Source organism: Microcaecilia unicolor, chromosome 2 (assembly GCF_901765095.1).
Source record: "Microcaecilia unicolor chromosome 2, aMicUni1.1, whole genome shotgun sequence".
In the NCBI taxonomy this organism is placed as follows: domain Eukaryota; kingdom Metazoa; phylum Chordata; class Amphibia; order Gymnophiona; family Siphonopidae; genus Microcaecilia; species Microcaecilia unicolor.
The window spans coordinates 608,972,624-608,998,133 of NC_044032.1; the positions used below are offsets into that span (position 1 = coordinate 608,972,624).

Here is a 25,510-nt window from a genome sequence, read left to right on the forward strand (position 1 = left end):
TTAGTTGTCTACAATTCTTAGAATATGTCTTAAGAACAGTTTACTAAATTGTCTGGTTGATTTCCAGTGTGGTGCACTATCTAAAGTAAGCCTCAATGTGTAAACATTACTTTTTTAGAAATGAAACCTGTGCATTTCTTATGTGACACACTTGCCTGGCAAAAGAAAAAAAAATTGCTACACATTTATTTATAATCTGGTAAAATGCATTAGCAACCACAGGCTTGCTCTCTTTTTCAGAGACATCATCAGTTTTACTGTCTGCTAGCACAGTGCTTCGCAACCCTTTCCTGAAGGCACAACTTCACACCTAGCAAATTAGGTTTTCAGGATTACCAGGATATGCATGAAATAGGTCCACATGCTTGGCTTCCATTATGGGATTGATCCAGTAAATGGCACTTGAAAATTGGCGCCAAAGAAAAATCACGCTCGATGCTATTCTATAATGGGAACTCATGAAGAGCGCCCATTAGCGAATAGCATTGAGTGCTGATTTTTCGGCAGCCAAATTTGGGCGCCAGAATTTACACCTGTGGTGTAATTCCCGGCATCCAATTTAGGCCCACATCCTTGGTATTCTGTAACACTGCATGCAAATTTTAGGAACGGCCCTGACCCACCCATGGCCATACCCTTTTGGGTTCTGAGTTACGCGATTTGGAAGCACATTGTAGTAAAACAACATGTATCAAGATGTGCATGCATATTCAAACTGGTGCCAATTAGCACCCAATTATTGGCACTGATTGCCTTATTAGTCAATTTGGCTGGATACACAGCTTTAGATTAGCCCCCAATTTTTGGCACCATATATAGAATCTGGGGGTATATGCAAATCTGTCTCATGCAAATTTACCACTGTAAATACCAGAATGAATATGCATGAAATTAGTTTGCATGCATCAGCAAATTAAAAGGAATGCAAACCTCAAAGGTGGTTATTTCAGGACACTACCACAATGGCATTGTCATGGTGAATATGCATGAGGGAGATTTACATATAACGGAAGCAGTGCATGCAAACCTGTTTCATGCTTATTCATTGTAGTATTAGAATGGTAAAAATGCATGAGAGAGATCTATAGGTGTTTATCAATGACTGACCACTTCACAACGTTTTCCATCCTAGACAAATCACACATTATTTAATTGTAAGAAGTGTGCAGTACTACAAAAGCTTTCACCAGGATGGTGATACACTGTGAGGATTCAATTTTTTAAAAAAGTTTTTCCTAAGTGAACTGGGAGAGATTAACTGGTGGCAGGGGGGGGGGGGGGGGGGGGGGAGTGAGGGAAGGGAAAACAGCAGAAATGTGCTCCAGTGACATGAGAGAGGGTTTAAATTCCCCTGGCATGCTTTATTCAAGATAAAATAAACTATACAGGTTTGGGCCTTGTGTTCTTTAAGGCAGTCTTTGTCCAGGATAGCAAGATTATAACAGTTTACAAGGAAATGGAAAGTCTTTATAACTTATTTCAGAGCGTTAGTAAAGGTCAAATAAATGTCACAACAATTTTAGTCCTTTACCCTCAGTGACAAAAGGGGAACGACCTGTCTATAGTCTTTGCATAAAAATCCTCCCATATAGTAAACATGTTCTAACTTAAAGGAAGCAGCCACACACTCTGTTTCCTGTTTAAATACAGAAAGCAGCAAAACAAAAGATTGTTTGGATCAATGGTCTTTTCTGCAGGACTGAAGTGATTGGTATTCATAAGGAGCACACCTTCTCTTTTTTGTCTCTTTGTCTCCCTGGAGCTTTGCAAGCAGAGCTGTTGGGTTAAAAGCAGTCAGTCTGACTGTACACACTCAGGAGCTTCCTGTGATTATCATCTGAGCTGGATCTAGGCCCTGGAGTGGTGAACAAGGTGGCTACTCCAGATGTCATAAGGGAAAGAATGTCAAAGTAATTTGATACTCAAGAGGTGCTATATATGATATGGTATATACGCAGGCAGGCATGTCCTGTATGATTGGGGGGGGGGGGGGGGGGGCAAACCTGCCAAGTCTTCCAAATTCAGCAGGAGACTTGTGGCTGGGGAGATGGGGAGAACACTCCTGCTCAGCAGCCTCTCTCTCCATTGGCAAATAGATGCATTTGTGGCCCCCCTGGAAAATGCCCTTTAATGTAGGTGGAGGGCGAGAGGAATTTCCAGGGGGTCACCAGAGTGAGGGGCTGGTGGAGCCGACCTGGAGAGTGGATATGAGGGGACCCTAGCCTCCTAGGGCGGGGCAGGAAATGCATAAAAAGGGTCATGAGTAGCAGCCCCGGGTCTTTGGTAGCCCGCCCCCGCCGAGACCCTGAGCACTGAGGGGGAAGTCTTGGAGCGAAGTGGGTGAATTTTGAAAGACTGTTGGATGAGATCCCTGCCCAAGGGTGAGGGGTGCCTGCAATTGGTTCCCCGGTCTGGGGAGCCTTAAGGGAAGGGACACCACTCATTTCTAGCCCACTTAAATCGCTCTGAATATTGGCCCCGCCTTCTTTTATAAAATTACCTACACTGAAGTTCAGCTTGTTATTTGAGTAGATAATGAGCATGGGTGTGCACCTTGAAACAGAGCGAAAGGGCACCTTGAAACAAGGCAAAAAGGCAAAAGCTGTGTGAGCCAGGGACTCATGATCTGATAAGACATTCCTGATTGCAAGCAGGCATGGGAAAAGAGCAATTACAATACACAAGAAAATGTGGTTTAGCAACTTGAAGGGAAACAGATGGAGTTGAAAGAGAACAGAATGATCTCTGAGGAAGATAAATTGCTGAACCTATGTGAAGCGTTGTTTAAAATAAAAGTATATAAGCAGTTGAATCAGAACATTACTTTGGAGAGACAGTAGTAGATAACACTTGTGTGCGCGGCGCTGATCTCCCATGAGAAACTATTAATCGTATTTGTAATTTTGGTAAGTAATAAAGATAGCTTTTCTCATACGTGGCCTTCCTGGTCTTTTATCACTTCAAATTGTGGGTAGCTGGTACATAATTATTTGGAGTGGTGATAAAAAGACTAGCATTTAAAACACTTGGCTAAAAAAATACAGAGGTACCTTATACCACTTAAAATAATGGAATAAAATATGAAGGTTAGCCTACTCTTGTACATTTTTCCTATGTGGTTAAAATTATGAACATTGCAAAGCTTTTCATATATTTCACCTAGCTAAAAATCCATTTGGCCAGGTAGGGTTGATTAAAAAAGATTAATTCCTGTTCTACCCACATAAAGAGCACATGATTCTCAGGTAGCCATCTTGTTATTCACATGAGTCTTTAAGTAATTATTTCAGTCTATCATTAACATAATTAATGGTGAGACTGGGAAATCAACACCCCTTGAAGGGTATTACTACTATTTTGTTTATTTTTTTATATAAATGCATAAAACCTTTTAAATGTAATGAGAGCAATAAATCATATCTCAAAAGTGTGGACTTGGAAAAAGAAGATTTACAATAGCAGAAAACACAAAGAAAATAACAGAAATAAGAGGCAACACAATAGGTTCCAAACAGACATGTTTATATGTTGAGATACTTAGGGGCCCCTTTACTAAGCTGCAGTAAAAGGGGCCCTGCACTAGCGGTCATTTTTGCCGCACGGCAGGGCCCCTTTTACCACAGCGGATAAAAGGGCTAAAAAAAAGTAATGGCTGTGTGGTAAGTTCGCGGAGAAACTTATCGCTTCCTAACATGGAGGTCGTAAATGCAGCTTGCTCTCTGCAACTGACCTCACTATACAATAAAGTACTTGTCTGTATGGTAATTGTATGGGCAGAAGCTGAGAACACCCCCCAGCCATTATTAGCACACAAGCTTTGCACTTACCCTTCATTCTTTAATCATGCACACCCAATTTTGCGCTTCGCACGCACACTTGCGCATGGTTAAAGAATGCTGCCAGTTACACATGCGGCCATTTCAGGGGGGAGCAACCTGTGCTAACCCTTGGTAACCGGGCAGCAATTACCGCCAGGTAACCCCCTGCGGAAATATTAAAGATATATTTCTGCTAGAACCCGAAAATGATGTGCGCTGGGGGTGGAACTACCGCCGGCACTCTCATTGGGTGGTACTTCTGGGTTGCCACACAGCGACCCTTTAGTGAAAGAGCCCCTTATTTGGGAGAAACGGTATCAATGTCGTCTGCCATTAAGACGGATATTTTACTCCAAGTTGTGCTAGTTTAGCACAGGATCTCATTGCTATGAGACCTTGTGCTAAAATAACCCATCTTAATGATAGACCACGTTGATAACTTCCCCTCTTAAGCAGGGGTGTAGCCAGACTTTAGCGGGAGGGGAGTCCAGAGGTGAAGGGGCACATTTTAGCCTCCTCAGGTGCCGCCGACCCCCCCCCATTGCTGACCCCGCCGCCGCCACCACCAACTTTGCCCCCCCCTACGACCCTCTCTACCCCCCCTCCCACCGCCAACCCGCCGTCGCCTACCTTTGCTGGCGGGGGACCCCAACCCCCACCAGCCGAGGTCCTCTTCTTCCCGCAAAAGGCTTCCTTCTGTTTCTGACGTCCTGCACGTTGTACGTGCACAACGTCAGAAACAGAAGGAAGCCTTTTGCGGGAAGAAGAGGACCTCGGCTTGCGGGGATTGGGGTCCCCCGCCAGCAAAAGCAGGTGATGGCGGGAGGGGAGGGGGTCGAAAGGGTCATTGGCAGGGGGGTCCAGGGCCAAATCTACGGGGGTCCAGGCCCCCCCTGGCCCCACGTAGCTACACCACTGCTCTTAAGGGACCCTTTTACTAAAGTGCGATGGGTTTAACTCATTTTAACATGAGACTTTCCCCACATGTTAAGTGCACTTTGCACTGGAAAAACAGGTGGTATTTTGTCTGTTTCCATGTGCTAACTGGCACGTTAGCTATTTTTTTTAAACTATTGTTTGGAGGGGGTTATGCCATGGGCGGAGAATGAGTATGGCAGTGTTAACCAGCTAGCGCGTTTGCATTAGCTTGCGTTAAGTGGATAACACAGAGTGAAAGTGGGAGCACGTACCCCCTCCTAATTACCTCATTATCTACCACATTAAGGGGCCCTTTTACTAAGCCGCGTAAGCATCTACAGGTGCCCAACGTTCACCAAAATGGAGCTACCGCCTGGCTACCGCGTGGCTCTTGCAGTAATTTCATATTTTTTCACGCATCCGATACACGCGTCTCAAAAATCATTTTTTTTTTGCATGCGATACACGCGTCTGAAAAATCATTTTTATTTTTGGACACACGCCAAGTGACATCTGACAGACATAGGTCATTACTGCCCGGTTAATGCGTGAGACTTTACCACTAGGTCAGTGGTTGGCGGTAAGGTCTCAGACCCAAAATGGACGCTGGGCAATTTTCATTTTGCCCCACGTCCATTTTCAGCAAAAATGTAAAAAGGACATTTTTTACAGGTGCGCTGAAAAATGGATCTGCGCGCACCCAAAACCCGTGCCTCCACTACCGTAGGTCATTTTTCAGCACACCTTAGTAAAAGAATTCCTAACTTTTTTACAGATACCATGTGTTAACACTACCATAGCTCTAAGGGGTGAAGGAGGGCACCTACATGTTGGTACAGTGGGTTTCTGGTGGGTTTTGAAGGGCTCACATTTACCACCACAAGTGTAACAGGTAGGGGGGGATGGGCCTGGGTTCGCCTGCCTGAAGTGCACTGCACCCACTAAAACTGCTCCAGAGACCTGCATACTGCTGTCAGAGAGCTGGGTATGACATTTGAGGCTGGCAAAAAATATTTTGAAGGTTTTTTTTTTAGGGTGGGAGGGGGTTAGTAACTACTGGAGGTCATCCCCGATTCCCTCCGGTGGTCATCTGGTAAGTTCGGGCACCTTTTTGAGGCTTGGTCACAAGAAAAAATGGACCAAGTAAAGTTGGCCAAGTGCTCGTCAGAGATGCCCTTCTTTTTTCCATGTATTAATCACGCCCCAGTCCCGCCTTTGCTATGCTTCCGACACACCCCCGTGAACTTTGGTTGTCCCCGCGATGGAAAACAGTTGAGTACAACCAAAATCGGCTTTCGATTATGCCGATTTGGACAACCCTGGAAGAAGGACGCCTATCTTCTGATTTGTGTCGAAAGATGGGCGCCCTTCTCTTTCAAAAATAAGCCTGTTAGTCATTTTAAGTCCCATACCGAGAACACTCAGTTTATTTATCAATCACCTGTGCAGAACTGTGTCAAAGGCTTTGCTAAAATCCAAGTACACCACATCTAGCGCACCCTCCAAATTCAAACTGTTTGGTCACCCAGTCAAAGAACTCAATCAGGTTTGTCTGACACGACCTGCCTCTAGTGTAGCCATGCTGCCTCGGGTCCTGCAGTCCATTCAATTTGAGAAACCTCAAAATCCTCCACTTTAGAAGCGTTTCTATTAGTTTGCTGACCACTGAGATCAGACTGACGGGTCTGTAATTCCCAACTTCCTCCTTACTTCCGCTCTTGTGCAGAGGGATCACATCCACCCTTCTCCAGTACTCCAGACTCTAAAGAAGCATTGAATATGTCAGACAGCAGAGCCGCAAGAACCTCTCTGAGTTCCTTGAGCACCCTCGGTTGTATCGCATCAGGCCCCATCGCTTTGTTTTCTTTTAGTTTAGCTAGCTCCTCATGAACACAGTCTTCTAAGAATCGGCCCCTGTCTACAATACATCCATCCCCATTTGCACTTGTTTTCTACAGTCCTATCCCCTGCCTTTCATCCATGAACACAGAACAGAAATAATTGTTAAGCAGTTCGGCTTCATCATTCTCAGCTTCTACATATTCCTCCCCCTCAGCTTTGAACCTTACGATGATATTATGGTACTTCCTCCTGTCATTTATATATCTGAAAAATGTCTTGTCTCCCAATTTTATCATTATCAGCTATCCTTTTTTCAATTTGCCTCTTCGCATTCCTGACAGCTTTTCCAGCTTCTCTTAGCTTTCCAAGTATTTTTGCCTGTCCTCCTCTTTCTGAGTAGTCTTGTAACGTATGAAGGCTAACCTTCTTTCCCTTACCTTTTCAGCCACTGCGTTTAAGAACCAGAGCAGCCTTCTTTTCCTCTTACTTTTATCTAATTTTTTAACATAAAGGTTTGTCACCTTTAAAATAGCTCCTTTCAGTTTCGCCCACTGCTGTTCTACAGCCTTCAGCTGTTCCCATCCAACTAACTCTTCCCTGAGAAAGTACCCCATCTCGGCAAAGTTAGTTCTTTTCAAATCTAGGACCTTCAATCTCGAATAAGCCCTCTCCTCCTTTGTCTTAATATTGAACCACACCATTCGGTGATCACTAGATGCCAAATGATCTCCCACCATAACATCAGAAACATTTTCTCTGTTTGTGAGCACCAGGTATAGGACAGCTCCATCTCGTGTTGGTTTCATTACCCACTGCTGAAACAATTCTTCCTGTAGAGAATCCAAGATCTCTGCTTCTACTACTACTATTACTACTACTATTTAGCATTTCTATAGCGCTACAAGGTGTACGCAGCTAGAGGACTGCACAGCAGGGACGCCCCAATCAACGTCCAGCAATTTAAAATCAGTAGTACTTTCCCTTTCCTAGCTAATTTGTGGATGTCTCTAAGTCTCTGTCCATTTCTTCTGACTGTGAAGGTGACCTGTATATTACACCAATGTAAATACATTTTCCTTTCTCTCTTACCAGTTTAACCCACAGCGCTTATTCCTTACCTCATATGTCCTACAGTTCTGTCACTTTAATATTATTATTATGCCACTCCTCCACCCTTTTTTCCTATCCTGCCCTTTCCGAATAGATTATAGCCAGGTATATCCCAGTCATGGCTCTCTGTGAACCACATCTCTGTGACCACCACTAAATCCAAGTCAGCTTCTATCATTGCATCCTCTAGATCTCGAAATTTGTTTCCCATACTACAGGCATTGGTATACAAGGCTCTCCAGATGTTACTTTTTTGTCCCCATTTCTATAAGGATATTTGATGTCTTACCTTCCTGAGGGTTATTAATTACTTTGGGACTTTTCTCAACCATCCCCAGCAAATTTAGTTTAAAGCCCTCCTTAGCATTTTAACCAGTCTGTTCCTGAAGACACTTCATCCCTTCCTTGAAAGATGGACACCATCACCACTCAAAAGCTCTTGGAAAATCATCCCATGGTTTAGGAAACTGAAGCGCTCACATTGGAACCATACACCAGGATGCGAGCTTCCCTCATTCGGCCTTTTCCTTCAACAGGAAGGATTGATGAGAACACTATCTGAGCACCTAGGTGCTTTAACCTCTGACCCAGAGTCATGAAGTCACGCTTGATATGTTCAGTAGAATACCTAGCCAACATGTGCCAACATGGATGAACAGCATAGGATAGTGGTCAGTAGGCTTGATGAGTCTAGGCAATCTTTCCACTACATCTCGGATCTTGGCACCAGGCAGACAACACACCTCCCTGGACATTATGTCTGGTCAGCAGATGGGCACCTCAGTACCCGTCAGAAGAGAATCACCAACAACCACTACCTTTCACTTCTTATTGGCCACCGATCCAACAGCTTCAGGATTATAGATCATCATCTCCTCTTGTTCTTGAGATGTTTCTAGCCTTTTTGCCTCCAGGGCTGCGAACCGATTCTTCAGTTCAACAGAAGATGGATTTGGGGGATTGATTTTGCAGGTTCTGGTGACCTGTGTCTAGTTGTTCTCTTTCTGCTCAAGATCTTCTCTCCCTTTGCTGGTGATCCCCAACGTTTCAACATGTATCTCTGGGATGAATTTCTGGTCGTCACAGATGCTCACTCACTCCTCTCTCTTTGTTGTTGTACTTCTTTCAGGAGGGTTTAAATGTGCATACATTTATCGCATGAAACCAGACTCTTGTCTTGGACCAAGCATTCAGTCTGGACAGGGGCAACAGCTGTAATGGGAGTTGCAGCTTTAGGGGCATAGTGTTACTTTGCCATATTTCAAGTGTAGGAGCTTTTTGTGCCTGTGAATCAAAGGAAATGAAAGGCTACCAATTTTTGTTTACACCTGTTCAGAGGGATACAGGAAGCAGAAAGGTTTATTGTGAGATATCTAGGAGCTTGTTCAGATGTACTCTGTGGGTGTAGTTCAATGTACTTCCATGCCTATTATTGGGAACAATTTTAAGGGAAGGAGAAGGTAAATTAATATAATTCTATTAAAAGAGTAGCAAATTGGTTTATATGTTAAATGAGATTCTTTTAATCTAGACACAGGAAATGTACCTGATCCAAAACAGAAGGCTGGAGAGTTATTGCAATCATAAACGATTGCTTTCAAAAGACAGATGCAAGTAGGATACAATTAATTTCTGGAGATAAACAGTGAATTAGGCAAACTATATAGCAAGTGTTACCCTTGGGGTGGGTGGCCCTAAGCAACCAAGCATCTATAGAACGTGTTAGTTGTGAAACCTATTTCCAACGCTGTATTAACCACCTTACTGCACCGCTGTTTGGGCTGTGGGGTAGAGTGGGGGGAGGGCTTAAGAAGAAAGATCTGTGGGCTATGTTAGCTGTGAAACTAACGGTTTTTAAAATGCAGTGGAATAAAAACAGACAACAGAAACTCAACAGGATTGCACAAAACCACAGCCCAGAGGTAAGAATTAGCCAGGTAGAAATGAGGAGAAGGAATGCAGAAAATGTAGCTTAAATATCAAATATAACAGTGTTTAAAAATGCAGTGGAATAAAAACAGACAATAGACACTCAACAGCCCAGATGTAAGAATTAGCCAGGTAGAAATGAGTAGAGGGAATGCAGAAAATGTGTTCCTCAGCTCTCCAATTTCAGGAGGCCAGCCAGCCACACCTCCAGTGGCATAGCTGCGGGTGGGCCTGGGTGGGCACAGGCCCACCCATTCTTGGCTCAGGCCCACCCTGTGGCAGCACACCATATCAACATCTCACCTCTTCTGTAGTGTACTGGAATCTGCCCACCCGTCATGAACAGGATTTAAAGGTACTTAATGCAAGTATTGGGATAGATTTTGTGGTTTGTGGGACTTCGACCCTATAACAGTAACTTGTAGGAAAATAAGACGTCTGGGACACGTGAGGAAAGAGGAGATATGAAGGGAGATATAATTGAGGTCTACAGAACCCTGAGTAGAAGTGAACTGATTTTTTACAACTAGGGGACACTCAAATAGGAGGAAACATTTTTCCATTCAACAAATAGTTAAGCTCTGGAACTCATTGCTGGAGGATGTGGTAGCAGCAGTTAGTGTATCTGGGATTAGAAAAGGTTTCTGACAAACTCCTGGAGGCAACGTCCATAATAGTCTGCTGTTGAAACAGACATGGGGAAGCCACTGCTTGCTCAGGGATTGGTAGCATGGAATATTGCTACTCTCTGGGTTTCTGCCAGGTACTTGTGCCTGGATTGGCCACTGTTGGAAACAGGATACTGGGCTAGATGCCAGTATGGCTATTCTTATGTTTATAACTCCAGAACAGAAATTTTCAAGGACACCAAAAGAAGAGAACTACAGTACTAAGTACCATCATGAAACAAAGAAAGGCAAATTACCAGAGGACTAACAGAAATGTCTGCCGTTCTGATACATTCTACTCCTGAATTATCTAATTTCTACTACTTTATATTTTTGCTTGATTTTGTAAAAATATCTGCAGGTCAGTATTGAAAAGGACTTACATATTCAGCACTGGTGATAAATACATTTAAAAAAATTTAGGGCTACTGAAAGAATAAATCTGGACTTCTACATTGTTATATGAATGGAATTGTATAGCCAAAAGGGAGCCCTAAAGCGGTGATTAAGGCAGAGCCGAAAGCTAAGTAAAAAGTGTTTATTTATATGAAAAAGATTAACAATTGTGAAGATTTTTAAAGCCTATGACTGAATGAGACGGGTGAAAAACTGTTTTCATACACCTGCATACTTCTGAGGTTTTTTCCTCCTCTTAATGGGGAAACAGAAAAAAAGTTAAAAAGTAAAACATTATGTCTTCTAACCATGAAAATATGATATTTGGTCTATAGAACACATATTTAGTGAAGTACTTAACACTTCTTTAGTGAAGTTTTGGACTTTTCTGAATACTAGCATGCTCACACGCAAACATGTAGAGTAATTTTGAATATGCTTTGTAATTTTGTTGTTCGATTCCCACTTCAGGCACAGGCAGCTACTTGTGACTCTGGGCAAGTCACTTAAACCTCCATTGCCCCATGTAAGCCGCATTGAGCCTGCCATGAGTGGGAAAGCGCGGGGTACAAATGTAACAAAAAAATAATAGTCTCTACCACTTGCCCAGCACCAACTTCAGGCTCACCGGTCTATAATTTCCCGGATCACCTCTGGAACATTTTTTTTTTAATCGGCGTTACATTGGCCTCCCTCCAATCTTCTGGTACCATGCTTGATTTTAAAGATAAATTACATATTACTAACAATAGTTCTGCAAGTTCATTTTTCAATTCTATCAGTACTCTGGAATGAATACCATCTGGTCCAGGTGATTTGCTACTCTTCAATTTGTTAAATTGTGCCATTAAATCCTCCAGGTTTATAGAGATTTCATTCAGTTTCTCCGACTTGTTAGCTTTGAATACCATTTCTGGCACCGGTATCTCTTATTTTCTTTGGTGAAGACCGAAACAAAGAATTTATTTAATCTCTCTGCTATGACTTTGTCTTCCCTGAGTGCCCCTTTTACCCCTCAGTCATGTAGCGGTCCAACTGATTGTTTTGCCAGCTTCTTGCTTTTAATATACCTAAATAAGTTTTTACTATGTGTTTTTGCCTCCAACGCAATCTTTTTTCATAGTCCCTCTTTGCCTTCCTTATCAGCACTTTGCATTTGACTTGCCATTCCTTGTGCTGTTTCATATTATTTTCAGTCGGATCCTTCTTCCATTTTCTGAAGGATTTTCTTTTAGCTCTAATAGCTTCCTTCACCTCACATTTTAACCATGTCAGCTGCCATTTGGCCTTCCTTCCTCCTTTTTTAATACATGGAATATAACAGGCCTGGGCTTCCAGAATGGTATTTTTAAACAGCATCTACACCTACTACTACTACTATTTAGCATTTCTTTAGTGCTACAAGGCGTACGCAGCGCTGCACAAACATAGAAGAAAGACAGTCCCTGCTCAAAGAGCTTACAATCTAATAGACAAAAAATAAAGTAAGTAAATCAAATCAATTAATGTGTACAGGAAGGAGGAGAGGAGGGTAGGTGGAGGCGAGTGGTTACGAGTCAAAAGCAATGTTAAAGAGGTGGGCTTTCAGTCTAGATTTAAAGGTGGCCAAGGATGGGGCAAGACGTAGGGGCTCAGGATGTAAAGTTTTGACCTTCGCAGCAAACAGCATCCATGATGTACATTTTTGACCTTCACAGCTGCTCCTCTTATGTTTTTGTTTCACCCTTCTTCTCATTTTATCATAGTCTCCTTTTTGAAAGTTAAATGCTAACTTATTGGATTTCCTATGTATACTTACTCCAAAGCTAATATGAAATTTGATCATATTATGATCACTGTTATCATGCGGCCCCATCACCATTATCTCCTACACCACATCATGCGCTCCACTAAGGACTAGGTGTAGAAGTTTGGCTCCTGAACCAGCTGCTCCATAAAGCAGTCCTTGATTTCATCAAGGAATTTTACCTCCCTAGCATGCCCTGATGTTACATTTACCCGGTCAATATCAAGGTAATTGAAATCACCCATTATTATTGTGTTGCCCAGTTTGTTAGCCTCCCTAGTTTCCGATAACATTTCTACAACCGTCTGTTCATCCTGGCCAGGCGGACGGTAGTACACTCCTATCACTATCCTTTTTCCTTTTATACATGGAATTTCATAGGGATTTCAAGATGTGTTGTGTGTCCTGCAGAATTTTCAATCTATTTGATTCAAGGCCCTCCTTAACATACAATCCTGCTTATTTTCGAAGGAGATGGCCAGCCATCTTCCGGCACAAATCGGGAGATGGCTGGCCATTTTCCTGAACCCGGCCAAATCGGTATTACCGAAAGCCGATTTTGGCCGACTTCAACTGCTTTCCGTCGCAGAGCCTGCAAAAGTTAAAGGGGGGCGTTTCGGCAGGGTATGGAAGGCGGGGCGGGACGGGGCGTGGTTACGAGATGGCCGGCTTCGGCCGATAATGGAAAAAAGAAAGCCGGCTCTGACGAGCACTTGGCCGGCTTCACTTGGTCCGTTTATTTTTAGGACCAAGCCTCCAAAAAGTGCCCCAACTGACCACCGGAGGGAAAGCGAATGCTACATACCTGTAGAAGGTATTCTCCGAGGACAGCAGGCTGATTGTTCTCACTGATGGGTGACGTCCACGGCAGCCCCTCCAATCGGAAACTTCACTAGCAAAGTCCTTTGCTAGCCCTCGCGCGCCCGCGCGCACCGCGCATGCACGGCCGTCTTCCCGCCCGAAACCGGCTCGAGCCGGCCAGTCCAGTATGTAGCAAGACAATACACTTCAAGGGAAGACACAACTCCAAAGGGGAGGCGGGCGGGTTTGTGAGAACAATCAGCCTGCTGTCCTCGGAGAATACCTTCTACAGGTATGTAGCATTCGCTTTCTCCGAGGACAAGCAGGCTGCTTGTTCTCACTGATGGGGTATCCCTAGCCCCCAGGCTCACTCAAAACAACAACATTGGTCAATTGGGCCTCGCAACGGCGAGGACATAACTGAGATTGACCTAAAAAATTTACCAACTAACTGAGAGTGTAGCCTGGAACAGAACAAACAGGGCCCTCGGGGGGTGGAGTTGGATCCTAAAGCCCAAACAGGTTCTGAAGAACTGACTGCCCGAACCGACTGTCACGTCGGGTATCCTGCTGCAGGCAGTAATGAGATGTGAATGTGTGGACAGATGACCACGTCGCAGCTTTGCAAATTTCCTCCATGGTGGCTGACTTCAAGTGGGCTACCGACGCTGCCATGGCTCTAACATTATGAGCCGTGACATGACCCTCAAGAGCCAGCCCAGCCTGGGCGTAAGTGAAGGAAATGCAATCTGCTAGCCAATTGGATATGGTGCGTTTCCCTACAGCCACTCCCCTCTTGTTGGGATCAAAAGAAACAAACAATTGGGCGGACTGTCTGTGGGGCTGTGTCCGCTCCAGATAGAAGGCCAATGCTCTCTTGCAGTCCAATGTGTGCAGCTGACGTTCAGCAGGGCAGGAATGAGGACGGGGAAAGAATGTTGGCAAGACAATTGACTGGTTCAGATGGAACTCCGACACAACCTTTGGCAGAAACTTAGGGTGAGTGCGGAGGACTACTCTGTTGTGATGAAATTTGGTGTAAGGGGCCTGGGCTACCAGGGCCTGAAGCTCACTGACTCTACGAGCCGAGGTAACTGCCACCAAGAAAATGACCTTCCAGGTCAAGTACTTCGGATGGCAGGAATTCAGTGGCTCGAAAGGAGGTTTCATCAGCTGGGTGAGAACGACATTGAGATCCCATGACACTGTAGGAGGCTTGACAGGGGGCTTTGACAAAAGCAAACCTCTCATGAAGCGAACAACTAAAGGCTGTCCTGAGATCGGCTTACCTTCCACTTGGTAATGGTATGCACTGATTGCACTAAGGTGAACCCTTACGGAGTTGGTCTTCAGACCAGACTCAGACAAGTGGAGAAGGTATTCAAGCAGGGTCTGTGTAGGACAAGAGCGAGGATCTAGGGCCTTGCTGTCACACCAGACGGCAAACCTCCTCCAATGAAAGAAGTAACTTCTCTTAGTGGAGTCTTTCCTGGAAGCAAGCAAGATGCGGGAGACACCCTCTGGCAGACCCAAAGAGGCAAAGTCTACGCCCTCAACATCCAGGCCGTGAGAGCCAGGGACTGGAGGTTGGGATGCAGAAGAGCCCCTTCGTCCTGCGTGATGAGGGTCGGAAAACACTCCAATCTCCACGGTTCTTCGGAGGATAACTCCAGAAGAAGAGGGAACCAGATCTGACGCGGCCAAAAGGGAGCAATCAGAATCATGGTGCCTCGGTCTTGCTTGAGTTTCAACAAAGTCTTCCCCACCAGAGGAATGGGAGGATAAGCATACAGCAGACCTTCCCCCCAATCCAGGAGGAAGGCATCCGACGCCAGTCTGCCGTGGGCCTGAAGCCTGGAACAGAACTGAGGGACCTTGTGGTTCACTTGAGATGCGAAGAGATCTACCAGGGGGGTGCCCCACGCCCGGAAGATCTGTCGCACCACACGGGAATTGAGCGACCACTCGTGAGGTTGCATAATCCTGCTCAACCTGTCGGCCAGACTGTTGTTTACGCCTGCCAGATATGTGGCTTGGAGCACCATGCCTTGACGGCGAGCCCAGAGCCACATGTTGACGGCTTCCTGACACAGGGGGCGAGATCCGGTGCCCCCCTGCTTGTTGACATAGTACATGGCAACCTGATTGTCTGTCTGAATTTGGATAATTTGGTGGGACAGCCGATCTCTGAAAGCCTTCAGAGCGTTCCAGATCGCTCGCAACTCCAGAAGATTGATCTGTAGATCGCTTTCTTGGAGGGACCACCTTCCTTGGGTGTGAAGCCCATCGACATGAGCTCCCCATCCCAGGAGAGACGCATCCGTGGTCAGCACTTTTTGAGGCTGAGGAATTTGGAAGGGACGTCCCAGAGTCAAATTGGAGCAAATCGTCCACCAATACAGGGATTCGAGAAAACTCGTGGACAGGTGGATCACGTCCTCTAGACCCCCGGCGGCCTGATACCACTGGGAGGCTAGGGTCCATTGAGCAGATCTCATGTGAAGGCGGGCCATGGGAGTCACATGAACTGTGGAGGCCATGTGGCCCAGCAATCTCAACATCTGCCGAGCTGTGATCTGCTGGGACGCTCGCACCCGCGAGACGAGGGACAACAAGTTGTTGGCCCTCGCCTCTGGGAGATAGGCGCGAGCCGTCCGAGAATCCAGCAGGGCTCCGATGAATTCGAGTTTCTGCACTGGGAGAAGATGGGACTTTGGGTAATTTATCACAAACCCCAGTAGCTCCAGGAGGCGAATAGTCATCTGCATGGACTGCAGGGCTCCTGCCTCGGATGTGTTCTTCACCAGCCAATCGTCGAGATATGGGAACACGTGCACCCCCAGCCTGCGAAGCGCCGCTGCTACCACAGCTAGGCACTTTGTGAACACCCTGGGCGCAGAGGCGAGCCCAAAGGGTAGCACACAGTACTGGAAGTGGCGTGCGCCCAGCTGAAATCGCAGATACTGTCTGCGAGCTGGCAGTATCGGGATGTGTGTGTAGGCATCCTTCAAGTCCAGAGAGCATAGCCAATCGTTTTGCTGAATCATGGGGAGAAGGGTGCCCAGGGAAAGCATCCTGAACTTTTCTTTTACGAGATATTTGTTCAGGGCCCTTAGGTCTAGGATGGGACGCATCCCCCCTGTTTTCTTTTCCACAAGGAAGTACCTGGAATAGAACCCCAGCCCTTCTTGCCCGGATGGCACGGGCTCGACCGCATTGGCGCTGAGAAGGGCGGAGAGTTCCTCTGCAAGTACCTGCTTGTGCTGGAAGCTGTAGGACTGAGCTCCCGGTGGACAATTTGGAGGTTGAGAGGCCAAATTGAGGGTGTATCCTTGCCGGACTATTTGGAGAACCCACTGATCGGAGGTTATAAGAGGCCACCTTTGGTGAAAAGCTTTCAACCTCCCTCCGACAGGCAGGTCGCCCGGCACTGACACTTGGATGTCGGCTATGCTCTGCTGGAGCCAGTCAAAAGCTCGCCCCTTGCTTTTGCTGGGGAGCCGCGGGGCCTTGCTGATTCGCACGCTGCTGACGAGAGCGAGCGCGCTGGGGCTTAGCCTGGGCCGCAGGCTGTCGGGAAGGAGGATTGTACCTACGCTTGCCAGAAGTATAGGGAACAGTCTTCCTTCCCCCGAAAAATCGTCTACCTGTAGAGGTAGAAGCTGAAGGCTGCCGGCGGGCGAACTTGTCGAATGCGGTGTCCCGCTGGTGGAGAGACTCTACCACCTGCTCGACTTTTTCGCCAAAAATGTTATCCGCACGGCAAGGCAAGTCCGTAATCCGCTGCTGGACTCTATTCTCCAGGTCGGCGGCACGCAGCCATGAGAGCCTGCGCATCACCACACCTTGAGCAGCGGCCCTGGACGCAACATCAAAAGTGTCATAAACTCCTCTGGCCAGGAATTTTCTGCACGCCTTCAGCTGCCTGACCACCTCCTGAAAAGGCTTGGCTTGCTCAGGGGGAAGAGCATCAACCAAGCCCGCCAACTGCCGCACATTATTCCGCATGTGTATGCTCGTGTAGAGCTGGTAAGACTGGATCTTGGACACGAGCATAGAGGAATGGTAGGCCTTCCTCCCAAAGGAGTCTAAGGTTCTAGCGTCCTTGCCCGGGGGCGCCGAAGCATGTTCCCTAGAACTCTTAGCCTTCTTTAGGGCCAAATCCACAACTCCAGAGTCATGAGGCAACTGAGTGCGCATCAGCTCTGGGTCCCCATGGATCCGGTACTGGGACTCGATCTTCTTGGGAATGTGGGGATTAGTTAATGGTTTGGTCCAGTTCGCAAGCAATGTCTTCTTCAGGACATGGTGCAAGGGAACAGTGGACGCTTCCTTAGGTGGAGAAGGATAGTCCAGGAGCTCAAACATTTCAGCCCTGGGCTCGTCCTCCACAACCACCGGGAAGGGGATGGCCGTAGACATCTCCCGGACAAAGGAGGCAAAAGACAGACTCTCGGGAGGAGAAAGCTGTCTCTCAGGAGAGGGAGTGGGATCAGACGGAAGACCCCCAGACTCCTCGTCAGAGAAATATCTGGGATCTTCCTCTTCCTCCCACGAGGCCTCACCCTCGGTGTCAGACACAAGTTCACGGACCTGTGTCTGCAACCTCGCCCTGCTCGACTCCGTGGAACCCTGTCCACGATGGGGGCGTCGAGAGGTAGACTCCCTCGGCCGCATCGGCGAAGCTCCCTCCGCCGACGTAGTCGGGGAGCCTTCCTGGGAGGTGGCCGCGGTCGGCACCGCACGCGGTACCGACGTCGGGGACCTCAACCTGGGCGATGGGCCAGCCGGCGCCACGCTCGACGGTACCGGTGGCGCAAGCACCGCCGGTACCGGAGGGGTAGGGCGCAACAGCTCTCCCAGAATCTCTGGGAGAACGGCCCGGAGGCTCTCGTTTAGAGCGGCTGCAGAGAAAGGCTGAGAGGTCGATGCAGGCGTCGACGTCAGTACCTGTTCCGGGCGTGGAGGCTGTTCCGGGCTGTCCAGAGCGGAGCGCATCGACACCTCCTGAACAGAGGGTGAGCGGTCCTCTCGGTGCCGATGCCTGCTGGGTGCCGAATCCCTCGGCGACCCAGAGCTCTCGGTGCCGACACGGGGAGGAGACCGGTGTCGATGCTTCTTCGATTTCTTCCGAAGCATGTCACCGGAGCTCCCCGGCACCGACGAGGAGGACGTCGAATCCACCCGTCGCTTCCTCGGGGCCGAGACTGAAGAAGGTCGATCTCGGGGGGGCTGTACCGCAGGAGCCCTCAGGGTAGGCGGAGACCCACCCGAGGGCTCACCGCCACCAGCAGGGGAATGGACAGCCCTCACCTGCACTCCACCCGATGCACCACCGTCCGACGACATCAGCAGACGAGGTCCTGGTACCACCGACGTCGATGCAGCTATCCGATGTCTCGGCGCCGATGCAGAGGCCCGATGCCTCGATGCACTCGATGCAGGGGCGGCCGAGGAAGATGGTCTGGACGCTGACGACGTCGATGCACTCGAAGATCCCGGTGCCGATGCCGACGAAAAGCCCGAGAACAACACGTTCCACTGGGCTAGTCTCGCTACCTGAGTCCGCCTTTGAAGCAGGGAACACAGACTGCAGTTCTGAGGGCGGTGCTCGGCCCCCAGACACTGAAGACACGACGAGTGTCGATCAGTGAGCGAGATAACCCGGGCGCACTGGGTGCACTTCTTGAAGCCGCTGGAAGGCTTCGATGTCATGGGCGGAAAAATCACGCCGGCGAAATCAAAAGCCGAAATGGCGAAATTCGAAGCACCAAATTTAGAGGGAGAAAAAATCTCGACCGAGGCCGAAAAAAGGCCTACCCCGACGACGAAAGAAAACTTACCGGGGCAAAAAAGCTGGAAGTACGGGGAGGATTTACACGAAACCCGGCGGGGGGTTTCCGGAGCACTTCCCGACTAGGACAAAGCTTTCCCGAAGGAAAAAAACACGTTCAAACAAATTGGACGCGCGAGGTCGACTTTCCGGGGCTCGACACGGCGAAAACACGACCGTACCGAGTGCGGACAAAAGAAGACTGGCCGGCTCGAGCCGGTTTCGGGCGGGAAGACGGCCGCGCATGCGCGGTGCGCGCGGGCGCGCGAGGGCTAGCAAAGGACTTTGCTAGTGAAGTTTCCGATTGGAGGGGCTGCCGTGGACGTCACCCATCAGTGAGAACAAGCAGCCTGCTTGTCCTCGGAGAATAGGGGATCACCTCCCCTTACTCCCCCAGTGGTCACCAACCGCCTTCCACCCAAAAAAAAAAAAAATTAAAAACTATTTTTTTCCAGCCTCTATGCTAGCATCAAATGTCATACCCAGCTCCATGACAGCAGTATGCAGATCCCTGGAGCAGTTTTTAGTGGGTGCAGTGCACTTCAGGCAGGTGGACCCAGGCCCATCCCCCCCGTTACACTTGTGGTGGTAAATGGGAGCCCACCAACCCCCCCCCAACAAATCCACTGTACCCACATGTAGGTACCCCTTCACCCATAAGGGCTATGGTAATGGTGTACAGTTGTGGGGAGAGGATTTGGGGGGCCCAGAGCACAAGGTAAGGGAGGTATGCACCTGGGAGCAATTCCTGAAGTCCACTGCAGTGCCTCCTAGGGTGCCCGGGTTGGTGTCCTGGCATGTGAGGGGGAACAGTCCACTACAAATTCTGGCTCCTCCCATGACCAAATGCCTTGGATTTGGCCGGGTTTGAGATGGCCGCCATTAGTTTCCATTATTAGCAAAAAAAAACCAATGGTGGCGATCTCTAACGCCGGCCATCTCTAAGGCCGGCCCAAATGTTGAGATCTGGCCGGCCCCGACAGTATTATCGAAATGAAAGATGGTCGGCCATCTTGTTTTGATAATACTGTCGGGTATGCCGCTTTCCGGGGCCGGCCTTAGAGATGGCCGGCCCCGTTCAATTATGCCCCTCAATGCTACCCCTCCACCAATTTCATTCACTATCACTACGATATTATTTATACCCTGGCATGACAATGTCCCACTGGTTATCCCCCTTCCACCATGCCTCAATACCAGCATAACAGGAGTAATTGTGCAGGATATTTCCTTAATAGAATACTTGCATAAAAGGACTATATGTGCATGCTATTCAGAATACCTTGTATGTATAATCCTGTTATGCTGGTATTGTCTAAAGGAAAGTAGATGCCTCCTATACACCGTGCACATATACTCCTGTTATGCTAGTACTCTGCAAAGGAAAGCAGATGCCTCCTAAATACCATCCACGCACACTCCTGTTATGCTAGTATTCTGTAAAGGAATGTAGATGCATTCTAAATACTGTGCACATATACTCCTGTTATGCTGATAACAGAATATCAGCATAACATAAGGAATATAGATGCCTCCTAAATATGGTGCACGTATCCTCCTGTTATGCTAGTATTCTATAAAGGAAAGTTGGCCCACACTAAAAAGTAGGAGTTAAAAAGTAGGAGTGACCTAGTGTTTAGAGCACTGGTCTTGCAATCCAGAGGTGGCCGGTTCAAATCCCACTGCTGCTCCTTGTGATCTTGGGCAAGTCACTTAACCCTCCATTGTCTCAGGTACAAACTTAAGATTGTGAGCCCTCTTGGGACAGAGAAATATCCAGAGTACCTGAATGTAACTCACCTTGAGCTACTACTGAAAAAGGTGTGAGCAAAATCTAAATAAATATGCGAATCATCTATTTGACGCTGCACTTATACCTGAATGTTCAGCTGTACTGCCTAAATAGCACTGCTGAATATAAGTTTAATTTGAAGTGATTTAAATTAGATGCCTCGAATTATACACTACAGGGGCAATTCTATAACTCGGTGCCAGGGGCGTATCTGGAATCCGGCGGTAGGGGGGGCCAGAGCCAGAGAGGGGGGGCACTTTTTGCCTCCCTCCCCCCCCCCCCGCCGCCTCCCCGCCGTCAACCCTCCCCCGTTGCTTACTTTTGCTGGCGGGGGGCCCCAACCTCCGCCAGCCGAGGTCCGACCCGCAATCTCCATATTTCGTCTTCCTCCGTGGCCATGTGCTTCAAGGAAGTAACGCTGCAGTGCTGATTGGTTGAATCCAGTTCGGCGTCTGACGTCGCTGCGGGGGAGGGTTGACGGCGGGGAGGGGGGCCAGGGCGAAATCTGCGGGGGCCCAGGCCCCTGTGGCCCCACGCAGATACGCCCCTGCTCGGTGCATACGTTTAGATGCCACAATGGCGCACACGGACAGTCTTATAAGAGCAGCTGGGTATGCCTAAGCTGTTACAGAATACTAGCGCAAACCTGAAGTAGAACACCTATGTTTAGACACAATCCCTTATCTAATCAGGTTACTTCACCGCCCAAATGCAACATGGATTCTGAGTGGTTTACTTTAAGAATTCAGCACAATATGCTGTGAATGACATTATTTCTGACAAAGTACAATGTTAAATCGTGTAATATTTTAAAACAAGAAAGACCTTCAGAATCTTATGAAGCAGCGGATCAGGCGCTTGTACTGTCTCAGCTTGACTATTGCAATTCTTTATATATCTGCTGTTCCAAATCATCTATGAGACATCTGCAGATTTTGCAGGACACAGCAGCGAAGTTCATTTTTGTAAGCGGAAATCAAATTATGTCACACCCCTATTCAGAAGCCTACATTGGCTTCCAATGGAGGCTCATTGCCAATTTAAATTACGTACCCTAGGTGCATAAGATATTTTATAGTTTTGCCCCAACTAAATAGATTTGCTTATTACTGGGAAGGCAGATCGATCATTTAGATGAAGGCTTTCTACAGTTCTCTACACTAAAAGGAGTCAGGTATAAATCGATTCATGTAATGGGTTTCATGTATCATTTAGCACAGTGCTGGAACTCATTACCTTCTGAACTGAGATCGACTCCAAGTCATCTTAAATTTTCGTAAGCTGTTAAAAACACATCTATTTTTCCTATATTTGCAATCTAATGTCCGAGGTATTTATTTTGGAGTATTGGAAACTTGTTTAAGGTGATGTTACTTCCTAGGGTTGGCCTAGCATTTTTTATATACTGTAATCTGCATGGATCCAGAAATGGTTTGTGGAGGAATATAAATGTTATTGTATTTGTATAAGAAAGAACATTTCTCAAATATTGAGAGAGGCCATTCCAAATTTTAGCAGACTGAAATGTACAAGAACTATTCAAAATATGCTTAAGGCGAATATGTTTCACTGATGGATAACTCAAACAAAGGGAAATTGGAAAATGTGATTGGCTTCTAACTATTGGATAACAAATAATTTGAGTAAGAAAACACCATAAAAGTGGTCGTAACTGTACCTAAGCTTGAAAAGGCAACCAATAAAATTGGATTATCAATGGTGCGACCCTTGCTGCGCCCTTGTGTACATCCCCTTCACAGTTACAGGCCACAGCATTTACACGTTACATTACAGAACACTGCATAGTTAACTTGTGCATGGACAAACTTACAATTTTGTTAACAGCATAACAATAGTAAAATGACCAAATGTAAATCTAAATACAATTAGGGCCCTCTTTACTAAGCCGCGCTGTAAGCGTGCTTTTAAGTGCGCGCTAAAAATTAGTGCACGTTAACAACAGAGACACCCATTATATTGCTATGGGTGTCTCTAGCAATAGCGCAAGTTAAATTTTAGCGTGCACTAAAATGTTTGCGTGCCTACAGCGTGGCTTAGTATACAGGATCCTAACTGAGGTAAATTGAAAACACCAACTTGAAACCTAATACTAGGACTATCGTGAAACAGAAAGGGGGTTTTACAAAAAACATCCCCTAGAGTGGACAAGGGGTTTTTGGAGTGCATTACGGTGATTTTGGAGCTTTCTTGAGAGTTGAGCAGTCAGGGCCATAGGGTTTCTACTTCCTTCCCTCTGCAGAACCCAATTATCATCAGTTTTTGAACCAATATTCTTGGGTTCCTTCCAAGGCAGCCCTCACCCCACCACAAGGAGGGGCTCCTCAGGTAAGGGAAAGCAATGCATAAACGATCATCTTCATTCTTTACTTACCCTTGAAGACTTCTCGACAGTGTTCTCCCATCTCTTTACTCTGATGATGAACTGCATGTTTAGCATGGTCATGATCCCACTAAACGTGCAACCTATTTTTGGAGCAAGAATTTCGAAATACTCTTCAAAGTGAGGCCTTCCTGGAAAGTCTCTCCTGTTCAGCAGCCTCTTGACGCCATTTCCAATCTGTAGCACACCCATGTCCTTGTCAAACATGAAATGAAATGGAAATGTTTTGCAGAACAGCGAGACAGGGATCGCCACGGAGGACTGTGGTTTACACGGAGATAATGAGGGCTTGGTGTTTTTCACTTGCACTGAATAGAGAAGATATGGTTGGTTGATAAATTCATTGCTATCACAATGGAATCCAGCTGGGATCAATTTCACCTCTACTTCAGTTTCATATAAAACATATGCTGCGGCTTTAATAATGCCAGGAAGAATTAAAGATGTTATTTTCATAGGGAAGAAATAGTAAACATTTAGAAAGTCTTGATCTTTCTCCAAGCAAAGTATTGAAGCCTCTTTAGGCCTGCTGCCATCTTCAACCACTTGGTCTGGGCTGCCCTGCTTCAGGTGAGTGGTAAAACTATTCAAGAAGTCTTTCAATGTCCCTCCAACTACCTCTAATACATGTTCATCTTCTTCATAACATATTTTAAAGAGCTCTTCGCCAAGTGACTCTTTTACAGCGTCCACAGGAGCACCTGAAATTTTATTACAAGTTTGCAATTAGATCTAAGACAGCTCACGGTACATTTAATAAAAAAAAAAAATAATAACATAATAATTGACGGCAGATAAAGATCTTCTATGGTCCATCCAGTCAGGCCAACAAGGTGGCCACAGTTGTACCTGCTCTTCCATGCCCTGTTTAAAGTGTGAAGGTCATCTAAGTTTCCCTTTGATTCCATCCTCTTTGTATACAGGGATCCAGTCAGCGCTATATAACCAGCCAGGAATGGCTTCTGGTCAGTTAAATAGCACTTAGCCGGCTAAGAGTTAATATTCAGCGTGAGATAGCCGGTTATTTCCGCTGAATATTAGCGCTTAGGACTAGAGTCTATATATCACGCATAAAAAAATCGGTGCCAAAACAAAATAAGCCTAGGCGTACTTTATAAATTAAGGCACAATTTCTGCATGGTTTATAGAATACGCTAAGCGCCCATCTGTGTGACTAAATTTAGTCACGGGCAGTTACACCAAGTAAAAGAGTGTCAATGCAGATGCCTAAATTGTACACGGACCGCGGGTGTATTCAATAACAACATGTGCAGGTTTCAGAAATGCCCACAACCCGCCCGTTCCACGCCCCCTTTTTAACTATGCAATTTAGAATGTACTCGCATCATGTTATAGAATACGCTTACACAGTTCTGTGCCTAAATGAGTGGAGTGGAACAAGTAGATGTGAAGCATCTGTTTATGCTTTCCAAAAATACTAGGACTAGGGGGCATGCGATGAAGCTACAAAGTAGTAAATTTAAAACAAATCTGAGAAAATGTTTCTTCACTTAACGTGTAATTAAACTCTGAAATTTGTTTCCAGAGAATGTGGTAAAGGCGGTTAGCTTAAGGTTTGGACGGCTTCCTAAAGGAAAAGTCCATAGACCATTATTAAATTGGACTTGGAGAAAATCCACTATTTCTGGGATAAGCAGTATAAAATGTTTAGTACTTTTTGGGGTTCTTGCCAGATGTTTGTGACCTGGATTAGCCAGTGTTGGAAACAGGATGCTGGGCTTGATGGACTTTTGGTCTGTCCCAGTACGGCAACACTTATGTTAACTCTAATTAATGGCAATTAGTGTCAATAATTGCTTGTTAAGTGGCAATTTTCGGCGCTTATTGGCTTATTAAGTAATTAAATTCTGCACACAAATCCAGAATATGACTTAGATCGCACTATATAGAACCTTAGGGTTAGTGGCTAGCCAATAACTGGCTATGTTGCATGCCTTAGCCAGTTATCCGCGAATATTCAAGATCTAGCTGGCTAAGTTTGGTGGGCAAATCGGACTGCAGAAATAGCAGTCCTATCTTTGCCCAATATTAACTTAACTGGCCAGCGCTAAATATTCACATAGCTGGTTAAGTTAGAACCAGCTTTCCCCCCCCCCCCCCCCCCCCCCAAAAAGAAAGGATATTCAATACTTGTTACCAGAAACAGCCTGGCATTGAATATGAGAGGTCAGCGCTGCCAGAGGCATCTAACCATA

The 25,510-nt window shown here is 46.5% G+C and overlaps 1 protein-coding gene across 2 annotated transcripts in view; it reads right to left on the reverse strand.

Annotated features, from left to right (window-relative positions):
- Positions 1-25,510, reverse strand: part of GUCY1A1 (guanylate cyclase 1 soluble subunit alpha 1) — a 111,778-nt gene that overhangs the window by 48,795 nt on the left and 37,473 nt on the right. For both annotated transcript variants that reach the window (XM_030191615.1, XM_030191614.1), the window contains one exon: positions 23,286-23,995. In XM_030191615.1, coding sequence (XP_030047475.1) covers positions 23,286-23,995 — 710 coding nt within the window. The remainder of the gene's footprint in view (positions 1-23,285; positions 23,996-25,510) is intronic.